Raw genomic sequence first — 15,086 nt, 5'->3', positions numbered from 1 at the left:
CAGGCTTTCCACAGGCTTCTAAAATGCTACCTGTCCTCCAATTTATCTTTCTCTTTTCTTGGGATAGGATGCAGATCATGAAGCCCGTGTGGAAGAGGCAATAACTCGAACACTTGTATGTGCCATAAAATCTGCAGAACATCCTGGCAGTGCAGGCGCCTGGCTAAATCCTACAGAAGTAAGCTCTCTTTTGTTTCCATTAGCAGTGATAGCCTCAATTTACTGACATTTTGCTTAACTTACTGTGAGTCATCTTTGCCCATAAAAGAAATCTGTAAGTGCCTTTTGTGTAGTAAAGAATGTCCCAGAGAAGATAATGACTGAAAAGAAATGTACTCTTTTAGCTATGTCGTTCTGTTTGCTTTAGGTCGAGGCCACATCGCATGAAATTAATCTTCAGTACTTAAATGGAGCTATGTCTGCATATTTGGAATATCAGAAGGCCGGTGTGTTACAACACAGATATCCGAGCAGCCATCGTACAGAGCGAATGATGAGTGCTTCATGCAAAAGGAGGAAAACACAAGTAATGGCTGAACCAGAGGACAACAAAGAAGCTGATTTTCCAACAGGTAAAACAGAAGAGGAGCAGAAAATACTTTTTGGGCCACATCTTATTCAAGTTTTGCCAGCATTTCAAGAAACAAGCTCGACAGGAGTCAGAGTAGTTGAAAGTGACCATAGAGAACTGATCAGCGAAAATGAAGGAGGACATTTTGGAAAATTACACTGCACTGGAAAGCAATCCATAATGACCAATGACTATGAAACACTAGCAGATCCAATGCATTCAGACACCAGCGCAAACTCATCACAAACAGCCATTTCTACAAACGATTTGCTGGATTGTTTGGTTAATCCACAAGTCATCAGCTTAGTGACCCATCTCCTGCTGGAGAAAGCAAGAGTTTAATATCAAAGTACTGTACATTTCTGAAATGAAAAAAAAAAATAGCAGACTTCTTACCCTCACTTGTAATTGAATAGATGGTGGTGGATGTAGGCATGCTCCAGACCAGCACAACATTTCCAAAGGGCTAAGTGACAGAGTGAAAATGCAACAGGGAAGGATTTCTCAGGGTGATATCTTTTATTGGACTAGCTATGTAGTTGGGATAAAGTTAGACAAGCTTTTGAATGAAAATGAGCACCTGGGATACACTAATATAGGGGATAAAAGCAAAGGGAACATATATACATGCACTAATGCATCCATCAGCATTACAAAAACAATAGTACTGTCACTTAATCAGATTATATCAGGATTTCTATTTGTATTATATCTTATATCCAGGGTCGGCAACCCCTGGTACACGTGCCAGAGCACAGCACATGAAGCCATTTTGTTTGGCACGCCAAAGCTGGTCTGGGTCTGGACAGCTGCCACTGGCCATAGAGCCCAAGCTGCTTTCAGCAGGCAGTGGAGAGGCTGCAAGCCCTAATGCAAGCAGCCCAGGCTTCATGGCAGGCAGCAGCTGCCTAGAGTCTGGGTTGGATGTGACAGGCAGCTGGGAGGCTGCAGCTGGTGCACCGTGGTCCAGAGCCCTGGCCCAACGCCATGGATGGCAGCAGCTGCATGTACACTTTGCACGATGGGGAAGGATCCTGGGGCTGTATAACCCCAGCCCCTTCTCTGCTGTCTGCCAGTGCTGGCCACAACAGGGCTCTGGACCCTGGTGCAACCACTTGCAGGCTCTTGGCTGCCTGCTGCAAGCAGCCCGGCTCTCTGGTAGTTGGCAGGGGCCTGCCCAGAGCCCAGGCTGCTTGTAGCAGGCAGCTGCACCGGGGTCCAGAGCCCCAGCCCGACCCATTACTGGCAGCGGCTGCACGCGCATCTCAGAGAACATGGCAGGGAAGGGGCATGGTCTGTACTGCCACAACAAGGATCAGGCCTCTTATGGCTGCCCTGCTGTTCACCCCGGTGTGCCACCATCTTCAGAGTCCAGGCTGTGCAGTTTTTGGGTACTCAACCCAAAAGCATTGCCAACCTGTCTGATATCTTAAGTAATCCTGCAGGTTTGTACATCAGTGAACCTACCCTAGGTATGCAGAAGCTCAAGTGACATGGGGCATATTCAAAAACATCCGGTGGAGAGGAATGAGTCAGACCAGAGGCATAATGACACAGCTGGGTACCCGGGGCAGCTGCCCCACACAGAGGCTGCTGAGGCAATTGCGTGGCTGCAGTGGCAACTGTTTTTTCCACTCCTGCACCCCCACGTCAGTGCCCAGGGTAGTTTCCCCGGTGGCTCAACCCTTGTTATGCCACTGAGTCATAAAGCAAAACGGGAAGCGTGCCTGGACAACGTCTTGGTAGGAGGCAAATATATACACTCCGGGTGAACACCAGTATTTGGTCATGGGACCCCGGACCCTGTAACAGGGAGAATCCTGCAAAATGCAGCAACTGTGGGGGATGAAGGTAGGTTGTGACCTCCCCTTGAAGATGCCCAGGAGTATCTGGCATTTTAAGGTTCCTGACAATATTGAAAAGGGTGGATACAGTTAATCCACTTGAACATGTCCTGGACTAATGGGCCTGATTTGCCTCACAGCCGCAGGGAGTGCAGCTTGCACAGGGGCCACAGTGCTTGAGGGGAGGATTGATCCCTGGGGAAAGGCCTTAACCAGAGGAGCGAGCAGCTTCAAGGTCCGAGCTGGAGCTGCCTTGGAGATGTGTTAAATCAGGCGCTTCCTGGGTTCCCTGTCCCTGTTCCCCCTCTGGGCCAAGCCTGGAGGAGAGCTGTGGGCAGTTTATTGCCTCTGCAGTCAGATATTCCACCACGGGGGGTGGAGCCTGCATTCCTCCAGTGCCAAGTCAGGCTCATTCACTGTCACATCTCCTTTTGACAATGCATGACATAAGCCAGGGCCGTCCAACTTCAAAGCACCGCTGGGACATGTGGCCCCCAGCCCACACCAGCAGGGGCTACAGGCCCCCCCCAGCCTATGTGCCGTGCACATGCCTGGGCAGGTGCCCCCTCTCCCTGCTCCAAAGCATGGGCAGACGGGCACTATGCACCATGGGCATGGGGGCAGGTACTCCCACGGCTGCGCCTGCGTGGCACAGCTGCCAGTGTGTCCCCCAACACAGGCAACTCATCTGACACCATCGGCTGCACCACACCACCCTGTCCTGCTCCACGTGGCTGGGTCAGGCAGTGGGAGCCAGGAGAGGGAGGGGGAGCCCCAAGACCCTGCAGCCAGAGCAAGAGGAAGCCAGGCAAGGCGAAGAGCCGATGGGATCCGGAGGGCTGCATGTTCACTGAGTAGCTGAGTTGGTTTGGAGGACACCACAATGGAGAGCATTAGAATGTGATTGCAATAGGGAAGTGACTAAGTGTATTCAATCACAGAGAGGATGAGCTCTGGTAGGCATTGCTGTTCGCTCACCCGGACACGAGGGCCAGATACAGAAACCAGTGGTTAGATAACCCTCAGCCCAATTCATGTCTGTACCCACCACCATATTCCACTTCCTTCCCCTCTCAAAAAACTGCTATCGATATACAAAATGCTGCAGTGGTAAGCTGACCTGGAGGAAGTAGCCTTTGTGGGGGCTGAGCAAAGACACTTGGAAATATAGCCAAGAACGCAGTTTAACAATGAGGCCAACAGGAGTTTAAATAGAGGCAGCAAAGGACTTGCCGAGGGCACAGTGCGTGAATAGGAATGAGTAGCAGCTGCTCCGTATAAAATATGAAAGGCTGTTAAGACTTCAAGCTCTGTACCTCTCCCTTGTCTCAGCCCCTTTGACCTGCTGTTTAGATTGCAGCAAATTTGAATCCCTCTTCCCGCAGTGAATGATTGTACACTCACTGATTTGCACCTTCAGCAGGCTGCCAGACGCACGGGGCAGAAATCAGTGTGTGTACGTCACCAGCCCATGGGCACGTGGAAGGCGAGCAGACCTTTTCTGTAGCAACAGGGTTGGCTCCCTTAGCGGGGGCTGGAGGATTAACACATAGCAGATCCCGTGATGCTTTCACTATGGGATGCATCTTGCAGGGGGGAAAATCCCAGTGCCAAAATGCCGGTGCAAGGTGCAGACTGCAAGCTGCTTAAGTCTCTGGGAATGCTTTTAGCTTCTTTGTTCTACCTGTGGCAGCAATTCAAAATGGCACTTGTAATTATATTTTCAGCTAGGCTCTTTTTGAGGCAACCTTGTGAAGCCTTTGCATTGGCAGCATTTCTTTTCTTTTTATTGCTGCCACCTAAAAGTTCCTGTGATCATTACAGGTGCAACCTGTATGGCATTATAGCTCTGTTTGGACACCTCTGTAACTTCTGCCACACTCACCTCTGGCCTTAACTTTTCTTTGCCTGGTCTCTGCAGGGTGGTAGGGCCGTACCCTTTTCAGCTGAGGCCATGGAGACTTTTATAGATTTCATTCATCTGGGTTTCTACAACTCTCAGGGTCTGGAGTCTACATGATGGCTAGAGCTACATAAAGGACTAAGAAAAATGGAGTGAGAAATGCAGTTTCCCCATCATAAAAGAAAAAAAAAACAAGCACTTTTTTCAATTGTTATCTTGACAAATGCAGGAAAGTTAAAATCTGAACTATTTCAGAGACACAATCCTTATCAGGGGTTTGGGGTTAGGGCCAACTGCATTTACATGAGTAAGGGTGGTAGTGCCCAGTTAGCTTGGAGGGCAGAGCTTTTAGTTAGGTTGAAGGGGAAAATTAAAAACGGAGAATAGTAAGCAATTGGAGAAAGTTGCTTTTGAACTTGCTCAGTGGAAAGGATGAGCTTTAGCAGAGCAGTGCTGCCAACTCGCGATTTTTGTTGTTCTTAAAGCCTGCGCTTCAGGAAAGTGAAAACCTTAGCTCTTTCTTTTATACATATATATAAATATAAATAGAGATATATCAAAGAAAGAGCTAAGTTGTTCACACCCCCAAAGCGTAGACTTTAAAAACAACTTCGAAAATATGGTGGCCATGGTGGTTCTCTGTTACACAAACATGCTCAATTTAACAAATAAAAATCCTGTTTTATTTCCTTCCGCGCTCTTTCCATTCAGCTGTGAGCTCAGAACAAATCGGTTCCTCCCCTTCCTCCTCCTTTTCCTTTCCTTGCACGTTATTACCAAGAACAAGAGTTCTGCAGGACAAACCAAGTCCTCAGTCACATCTGTGCAAACCCGCTACCTTCGCCTATGACCCTCACCAATCCCAGTGTTTCGGTAGGACGGAGAGACAGGATGGATGGGAACGTAGCTCACCATCCCACTGATGTCGGAATCACTTCGTTTTTCCCATCGCTATGTTGGAGCTGCTGTGCCAGCAGGATTAAAAATTAGTTTAAAACTTTATTTTATTCACATTTGCTGACTTTAGCAGTTCACAGCACGCCTGGGGAGCAGATCGGTGGAGTACAGAGGTGCCATTTTGAGAGAGCTGCATTTCAGAATGGGATTTTAATGAAGACTCGTCACCTTTGACACTTGGCTGCATGCACTCTCTTCTCCTGTTGACCACAGGGGTTGGGTTTGGACAGAGGCAGCTGCCGTTGGGAAAATCTGCATCAAGGCAAGGGATATTGCAAATGTTTCATTCAAACAGACTCAGCAAAAAAATCCTCCCAGAAGAAAAACATTCTAATGTCAAGGACAGTATAAATTCACAGAATATGGGGGGGGGGGGAAAGCAGAGGGGGTAAGAGGTTCAGCATAGTACTGTCTTCTTCAAATTGTAAACGTGCTTAAAATAGCCAAAATAATCCAGATGTAACATGGCTCTGGCCCTGTCATCTCTTAAAGCAGGACATATTCCACCACTGTATTTTTTTGGAATATGCATGTCCTTGCAAATCCTGGACTCTTTATGCATCCTAGCAAGGCCTCCCCTATAGGGGAAAGACCCAGCCAGCTTTCTTTATATGAAGGCATATGGTGAAGAGACTCTGAATAATGGAGGAAGCCATTATGACCCCACTGAACTGCAGACATTAAAGACATCTCACTGATCTGAAGGCAAATATTCAGTCTGACCCACAAGAGTTTCACTGTAACGTCCCCCCAGGTGTGGCTCGTGATAGAAAGGAGGGAGCTACAGCCAGATCCGGTGATCTGGGGAGAATAGCGCAGGTCTGTTTATAATGCTAGGCAAAGCCACCAGAAGGGCTTCAGGTCTTGGACCCATAATATAATAACACTGCAGCTATATACTGGGCGCAAGTGCACGCAGAGAGAGAAATGACCGCAGATGAGTAGAGTCACGGGTAGCAAATGGCCTGCAGACCAGTAAGTGGCTTTAAGATGCCTGCTACTGACACACATCCCAGTTCCCGAGGTTAAATCAGATATTTTCAGACCCGTTCTGCTCTCTTTCCACTGAATAAAAGGATCAGAGTAGAGTCCTAAAACCTCACGTTACCCAGCATAGGCACTGCAGAAGGTAGTTACCCTCCTGGTTACCCCCTCGCTAGTGGTGGATGAGCATCCCAGAGATGGTGCAGGTGCAGGGGGAAAACTAGCACTGGAGGGGTCCCTAACACCAGGCTAGAGGAGAGGAGAGGTGCTTCCCTCCTCTAAGGTTTCACAGCCCTGGATCCTTTTCACCCAAGCTCTTTCCTTCAAGGACCAAGGAGATCCTTGGCTCTCCTCTTTGCAGTAGCTCAGTTATTGGAGCACTTGCCCACCCTGGCGGGGAGGCCTGGGTTGAATTGCTCAAACCCACATCTCTCATCTCCTAGAAGCATGACCTCCCCAGCGAGCCAGAGGCAACTGGGTAAGGCAGGAGCTTCCAAATCTCTCTTGTTGAAGCTCTTTGTCTTCATATAGCATCATTAAATGAGTCTTAGAGCCAGAGGGACAGGGAATGAGGGAGCTGGATGCGCTTGCCTGATGGTTAGGCGACTCTCCAGGGAGACTGGAGATGGGTTTGGAGGAACTGAGCCCAAGTCTCCCATGTACTTAGAGATTGCTCGCTAAGCACTGGAGTCGTGAATAGAAAAGGACCGTCCTTCCCCCTGCCAACTGCACGGCCCCTTCAGAGGAAAAGGACAGATCAGTTCCTGGCTTGTGGATCCCTATTGTGCTTAGGTGCAAGCTAGGTGCTGAGGTGCCCAACCTGGTCACAAGAGATGTGCTTCTGAGCATGGCCAGAAGTACACCTGGAGGTGCCTCGGGGACTTTCCGGGTGAAAAGCAGGGGATTTCAGATGGCTCCGGGGTTAGACAGCAGCTGCATACAGGTTTTGAGGATCACAGTTCTGGACTTTGATACTGGAAGTAGGATTTAGGGAGGATTTAAACATCTAAGCCCGTTTGCAGATCTACCCTGAAGTAACTTAGCTGCTAAGTCCCATCTCCACAAGTGATGCAGGCACTCAGGAGCTTAATACTCATTGCCTTTCAATGATTTCAAGTGCCTGAGATTGGGATTTGGCTGTGTAAGTCCCTCAGGCCTTGCAGGGCGGTGCAAAGCAGTGCCCAGATCCCTTTCAAAATCCAGATCAGACTGAAATACAGAACTTTTGCCACTGACAGAAGTGGTGGGTAGCCTGAACAAGAGCCCGCTTACCTCCAGGACCTTTCTGTACTGAACTGAAGGCGTTCAATTATCAACACCTGGGTGTGCAGCAGGAGCCGCAAACCCTTTATAGTCTTCGCCTCTTCCTCCTGGGTTGTTTAAAACCAGAGCAGTAACTTGTTCTTTGAGCACCTTCCTCAGCACAACTGAGCATGCCTGCAAAATTAAGTCGCACTTGGGGAGGGAAGGGGACAAACACAAGTCATTAGGTTTGTATGGATTGGTGCTGCCTCGTTATAAACCCTCTTTTTTCTTTTTGCAGATGTAACTTTTTGCTACTGAGCATTTTATTTCATGTTATTAATTCGTTCCTTGTATTTACATTTTGTTACCAATATTTTTCTCATGACTTGTAGTGGGTCAGTATGTATTTGGTGACACCAAGCACGCGTGCCGCACCCAACTGGGGCTTCTGACCTGCTTAGCTGTTGAGCTCAGTCCCAAATCAGTTAGGCTTATGGGACAGGCTATCTTCCATGTTGAAGCATTTGCCTGACACTCTTGTTTGTGGCAATGGCTGAAATAAATTAAGCATCTATCACAAACGGTGACAGCCATTTGCCAGCTAGTTCAGGGGGCAGCAACATACAGCCCGTGGAGCCGGGTCTTTGGCAGCATGTTGGCAGAGGAAGGCTTTGGCAGAGTTCAGGCAGGTAGGTAGCCTCTTTTGACAGTTGATTTTGCAATGCACAACCTACTGCAATAGCTAACAGTGGTGGAAAAAACCTTTCTGATCAAATAAAATGCAACATAAAAAATCTAGAAGTCTGAAAGCCTTAGGAGCCCTGCCTAGAGCCAGGGCCCTCACGATGTCTATCCTCCCTGTTGTAGAGCCTGGAGGGCTCCAGAGCTGCTCCATGAATTTGTCCTTCTTGGCAGTTTCACAGCAGCTGCCATGATTGTCCTATCTGTGTATCCAGATAAGCTGATGAGGCCTATCTGGGATTGACAGACTCTACTGCAGTTCAGATGTGTGTCCATGTCGGGTGTGTAGCACTGGATTCCTGATTTGGTCCGTGACACACTGTTTCTGCCACTCATGCTTTTCTATCTCCTGTTGTTGTCATGAGGTTTCGAAGTACTGAGATCCCTGTAGCAGACTCTTCCTCCTTTTGGGGCAGTCCTGGGTGATAGTCTCCCATGAGTTGACACTGATGTTGGATTTTTTTTCAAGGTGGCTTTTTGCAGAGGTGACATTTTGCTACTGAGCATTTTATTTCATGCCATTAATTAGTTCCTTGCGTTTACATTTTGTTACCAGTGTATTTTTCTCATGACTTTTACTGGGTCGGTATTTTTCTCATGACTTTTACAAGGAGAATGTCCCTGAAGCGCTTTCTCTGTCCTCCTCCTGCATGTATACCTTGACTGAGCTGGGAGACGAAAACTTGCTTCAGGAGTCTGGAGGCGGACATCTGGCTGACATGACTGGCCCAGCAAAGTTGATACTGGATGATCATTGTCTCAATATCCATGGTGTTTGCATGTAGGAGGACACTTATGTTGGTGCATCTGTCTTCCCACTAGATTCACAGGATCTTCTGCAGGTAGCGTTGATGGTACTTCTCCAACAACTTTAGATGTCTCCTGTACATTGTCCATGCCTCACCTCCATACAGCAAGGTTGGGATCACGACTGCTTGATAAATCATGAGCTTGGTTTCGGATCTGATGTCACGATCTTGTAACATCGGTTTCTTCAAGCTTCCAAAGGCTTCACTTGAACATTTGAGGCAATGTTGGATTTCTTTGTTCGTGTCGGCCTTCTGCGAGAGATGGCTTCTGAAGTATGGGGAATACTCAACCTACTCCAGAGTCTCACTGTGGAGCTGAATTACCAGAGCTGGGGACTGTTCGTTAGGAGCTTGCTGGTGGAGGACCTTATTCTTCTGAATGTTAAGAGTCAGTCCCATTTTCTTGTATGCTTCAATAAAGACGTTGATGATTGCCTGAAGGTCTGCTTCTGAATAAGCACACGCTACAGCAACAGCGTACTGGAGCTCAATGACTGAGGTTGGGTTGGTCTTGGTTTTGGCTTAGAGTTGACTGAGTTTAAAAAGTTTACCGTCCGTTCGGTAGGTTAGCTCGACTCCGGCTGGAAGCTTGTTGGTGGTCAGATGTAGCATTGCAGCAAGGAATACTGAACTGCATTGCAGCAGGGAATATACAGTACTTTGTTATTGAAAAGAGTGTTGGAGTGATGATGCAGCTTTGCTTAACTCCCATTTTAACCTCAAAGGGATCTGTGATAGATCCATTACTGAGAACCATCACTTGCATACCGTCATGGAGCAGGCACAGAATAGTGACAAATTTTGGTGGGCATCCATACTTTAGAAGGATCCTCCCAACACTTCTTGGCTGGCAGAGTCGAAAGCTTTTGTAAAGTCAAATGAGGCCATGTAGAGAAATTTGTGTTGTTCCTGGCATTTCTCCTGAAGCTGGTGAGCTGAGAAGATCATGCCCATTGTGTTTCTTGATACCCTAAACCCTCAAGGAGCTCTTTGGCAAGTGGAAGGAGATGGTCCAGGTGGGTTCTCGCAATGATATTTCCTGTGACGGACAGCAAGGTGATCCCTCTATAGTTTCCACAGTTGGACCTGTATCTTTCTTGAAGACTGTCATAATCATGGCACTGCTGAGGTCATCTGGGATTTCCTCATCATTCCAGATCCATAAGATGAAGGCATGAAGCTGTGATGTGAGCTCCTTTCCTCCCTGTTTGAAGATTTCGGCCGGGATTCCATCAACTCCAGATGCCTTGTTGTTGTTCACCTGCTTGATGGCTTTCCTCACCTCCTCAAGGGTTGGAGGGACTCTGAGATCATCTCTGACTGCGTGTTGTGGGATGGAGTTGAGAGCACTCTCGTCAACGGCAGAGTCTTGATTAAGAAGGTCTTCAAAATGCTCTTTCCAATGGGCATTGGCGGCTCCCCTTTTCTTAATCATGTCTCTTCCATCCTTATGTCTCAAAGGAGTTGGCTCCTCAGTGCTCAGATCGTAGATGGCTTTGGTGGCACTGAAGAAACCATATCAGGGATGTCAGTGAGACGTTGAGTCTCCTTAGCTTTGTTTTCCCACCATTTGTTCTTCAGTGCCTGTGATGCACTGGTGATGGTGGCCTTGAGGGCACCCCGCACGCTGCTGACATTTTCCCATTGTTGTTGATTGGAATTCACCACTTTTTCATTGAGGTGGAAGAGGTCTGGCTTGCTCGAGTCCTTGAGTCTTTCAACATTGATCTTCCATTGGCATTGCTTCTGTTACAGCCATCATTTGGGAATCAGCTTGAATGATATGATGAAGTGGATGAGTTTGTCATAAGAAGGGATCCTGGTTTTCTCTGATTTAAAAGAACAACCCAATTTTCAGTTAAAAAAAAGTAACCCCAAATCCACATTTTTCTATGATTTAAATGTTTCATTTTAATCATGGAAGAATGTGGATTTGGGGTTACTTTTTTTTAACTGGAAATTGGGGATTTTTTTAAATCAGAGAAAACCAGGATCCCTGGTCATCAGTCTGGCAATCATCAATTACTAGCATAGCTTGGTGATGCGGACATCCTTGCAATCCTGGGCATGAACACTGATATAGTCAATCAAGTGCCAAAGCTTAAATTGTGGGTGTGTTGCGCCTGTTTTTCTGACAAAACAGGGCGATGGTGAGTCCATGTTCTGCACATTTGGTCGAGAGGAGGATGCCACTGGAGCTGACCTTTCCTTCTCCTTCCTTGCTGATGGTTTTGCTCCAGAGGTTAGACTCCCTTCTGGCTGGTATTGAAGCCACCGAGAAGAATAAGTCTATCTCCCTCTGGAATGACAGAAAGGACTTGGTCCAGGTCGGCAGAGAATTCCTCCTTGGCTTCATTGGCGGCTAAATTGATGTTGCGTTGCCTGAGTTCTTGCAATGCGGCGGTCTGGATGTTCACTGTTAGGGTTGTCCATGCGGGTCCTGATGTTCCAGGTCCCCAAAATGGTGGTGTGTCTTCATTGGTATTTTTGACTGCAGTAAGGGTGATCCCACTGGATGTAGTTATCCAGTCAGGAAAAATACAGAATACTCTATTGGACACGCTATGTTGAGGGCACCTTTTCTAGCCTCCTCCCCGTGTTGGGTGAGCAGAAAGGATCCTGAATGGCAAGGAGATCAAGACAACTGGGGATGTCATTCTGCTGCAGCCTTCATCCGCCTTCACAGCTCTTGAGATTCAAACATCTTCTTCTGCCCGCATTGCTGTTGAGAACTTGTAGACCCATGGTTGGGCACTGGGCAGGCTTATTATAGTGGTGACCTGTACTTGCTAAATCACAGCACTGTCAAGGGACATACGTGGCTTTTCAGAAGGGAAACCATTGCCACCTGCTGTTCTCACCATATCCTGGAGGTGCTGCCACTGCTTGGTCCACGAGTGCTTATTCATCAGACTTACCCCTGCTTATTTCACAGCTAACCTTCCCTGAAGGTCATTCCAGTATCCACCACCTGTGGACAGGCTGGGTGGCAGTACAGTGCTACCCCACAGAGCCAATACCCGCTAAGTCCAGCTCACAGGACATTTTGGAAACAAAACAAAATTTTCCATGGAGCAGAAACCTCCTGTACCAGCCAGCTCAAGCCTGCAAAGAGTCCAGTGCACCTGGGCTTGGCGTCATGATGGCTTATTTCTTTATAGACTACAAAAGGCAAATAACCTGTAGGCAAATGAATCCAGAGCTCCCTCCTCAAAGGAGTTTCCAATAGATACTTCAGGGACCCATTAAGACCCAGTATGAAGTCTGTAGACAAAGACTTGCCTTTCCTTTCTTCGAAAGCTATGGGCAGGGGTCTCTTCCCAGCATGTTCCAGCCAGCATCTCAACCTCACGTGCCAGCTTATGAATATCAATTCAAGGTAAATCACTTCCACAAAGAACTGAAGCTAAAAAAAAAAAAAAAGAAGCAAAAAAGTGCATCTTTTCCCCCCCAGGAAGGTTGGGAAGTTTGCTTGCAAAAAAACCCCCAAACAACCAGCCCAAGAAACAAAGCTCCCAAAAAACCTCTAGCGTGTTTTTCCTCACTTGCTGGTGCTCTATTTTAATTCTTAATATACTGGTATTCTGCTGTATTTCTGCAACCAGAAGGCAACTCTGAGTTTCCATGGCAACAAGGGGGTTAAACTTGTATGCTAAATTTCTCTCTCACAGTCACTACAATGCCCCTCTCCATCCCCTGCAGTTCAGAGGATGCCTATTCAAAATGCGAGGCAGGAAAATTCACCATTTTCATTTAGCCAACCCTGGCCTTGTTCTCCATCCTGGCAAAGCATATGAATCCAATCCAATTAGTAACCGCCTTTACGAAGCTGCCTGAAAAGCCACCATTAAAATGAAAAATGGTGTTGTGTAAATAGAAGGCAGATAAAGCAGGGCCATAACACAACTTATCGCCATCCCAAAATGAACGGCCTCATAACTTATGAGGGGCTCTGCCTCAAGTGAGTTTCAGTCGGTTTCCCCTGGAGCCGTAATGTATTACCTCTGGCCCTGCATTCGGTATTCTCGCTCAGAGCCGGGTCTTTTATCCAAAGAGATTAGGATCTTCGCCATTGTTAAAAATGCTGCTTTCTGCCATGTTGCAATCGTTCACCGAAATGAAGTTTAATTCCTCGTTTGCAGACACCTTGACTGGAAGCAAAAGGATGGCTGAGATTCATGCTGTGCATCATGCCTAGATTGTCGCTGTTTTATCCAGGACCTCCTTCAGTCTCCCTCCTAAATCTTTCCACCCTGTGTCCAGAAGCACCCATTAGGATAACCATTAGTTACACCATCACTTCTTCCAAACATGGCTTACATACAGCGGGAAAGTGGTGAGAGGTAGAAATCCCTGATTCAGCAAGGTACCTCGCCTGCCTAATTTTAGGCATGTCTGCTGTTTCATTGCCACGATGGGTTGACCTGTGGGCTGGAATGCCTTGCTTATTAAGGCCTTATAGACAATAATCTTGGGGCAACTATGTCACATAAGGACCATGGGGTAATTGGCTGTAGGCCCAAAAGCATGATCTGATACTCCCTGCTTTGAGAACAAGACTCACATATAACCCATGCATTTCTATAGGTCCATTACCAACCTAATGGAGATGTTTAAGGACATGTCCATACTGTGCCAGAAGTGGTGTATAGTGGTCAAGAAGGCCCTGAGCATGTCTCATCCACTCCCACATGCAGGCACCAACCCTGGGAATACAGCAGTGACAATGCTTTGAGGGAGGTGGATGGGGGCATGCCTGGCGACATCCCAGCAAGTGCACAATGCTGTCGTTGTAGTGTAGACAGCTGCTGACCCTCTACTAGAGACCTCGCCAGAGAGCAGAGCAGGAAGCAGCACTGCATTGGCTGTGGACAGGACGGAGCAGGAGGAAGATGACTTCCCAAACCTTTCCTAGCTGTAGCTCCTCTGAGAATTAATTAGCGAAGCAAGCGGATGGTCAAGCATTTGTGGATCTGCTGCATGCCCTGATTACAATAATTTTTGCCTTGTATGCTCCAGTCAAATACACGTTGCAGCCACCAAAAAGCAATCAGGATCAATTAATGAAGATGTTATTTCCCCAGACGCTGCTATTAACATAATTCACAGTGTTCCTAGCAACATGAATATAATTAACCCAGTTAACTGCAGTCCTTGTCACCGCTCTATCAGGCCTTGTCCTATGAGTGGGGGAGATTCATCTAGAGCATCCAAGCTGAATGGCTCCAGCTACCTCTTTCCCACTCAGCAAGCGACTTGCTTGCACCCTTCTCCCTCCACTGACAGTGCTTTCTCCAGCCCCGGCATCTTCCTGTGGTGAACCCCTTCTCTATTCCCTGTATTTCAGTAGTGCTTGGGCATCACAACCCTGGGCCAGGACCCCACTGTATCAGGTGCTGTATAAACATGGAACAAAAGCATGGCCCCTGTCCCAAAGAGCTTCCAGTCTGAACACGGAGGCCTGTAAAAACCAGCCCGCTCAGTCCCTGATGTCACTAAACAGCTGCAAATGCACACACTGAACTGGCAGCATACAGTCCATGCAGTCTTGGTCTTGCCCTTCGGCCTTTTCTGCCCACTCCTGGTTTGTGCCTTATGCAGTCACACAGTGAGCTACTTGCTGGATGGCTGGTGCTCCGTAACTGCTGCGGTACATCCAGTATGTTTTAGATCCTAGGCAAGTAATGACAGGGAGCCGGTTTCAAAAGTGTTACGTTCTGCAGTCAGGCCCTTTCCTGTCCATGGAAAAGGGCTTCAATGGTCTCCTCTGTGCAAAATGAGAAGGATGGGGACAAGTTTACACACTCTTTGTATAACACTCGTTTTTGACATATGAGGCAAGGAGGTGCGGTCCTGATTGGCATTCAATTTGGATAGATGCTGAACGTGTTTACACAAGATGGGAGGAGCACAGTAGACTAATTCTACTGCACATGAATGTGTCACAGTGAAAGCCAAAGTCCCACTCACCACTACAGGCTTGGGATCAACTGGCTAAACAGCAGCTCTGCAGAAAAGGACCTGGGGGTGAC

The 15,086-nt window shown here is 47.6% G+C and overlaps 1 protein-coding gene across 1 annotated transcript in view; it reads left to right on the top strand.

Moving 5' to 3' along the window:
- Positions 1 to 972, top strand: part of HSPBAP1 (HSPB1 associated protein 1) — a 42,495-nt gene extending 41,523 nt beyond the window's left edge. The window contains exons 8-9 of the mRNA XM_019553571.1: positions 68 to 178; positions 368 to 972. Of these exons, the coding sequence (XP_019409116.1) occupies positions 68 to 178; positions 368 to 913 (657 nt within the window). The 3' untranslated portion in view covers positions 914 to 972. The remainder of the gene's footprint in view (positions 1 to 67; positions 179 to 367) is intronic.
- The last annotated feature ends 14,114 nt before the right edge of the window (positions 973 to 15,086 follow it).

The sequence above is a fragment of the Crocodylus porosus genome, unplaced genomic scaffold, assembly GCF_001723895.1.
Source record: "Crocodylus porosus isolate Cpor-Errol unplaced genomic scaffold, CroPor_comp1, whole genome shotgun sequence".
NCBI lineage: Eukaryota > Metazoa > Chordata > Crocodylia > Crocodylidae > Crocodylus > Crocodylus porosus.
Note: the sequence above shows the minus strand (reverse complement) of the source record. Positions and strands in the feature narration are given on the sequence as shown.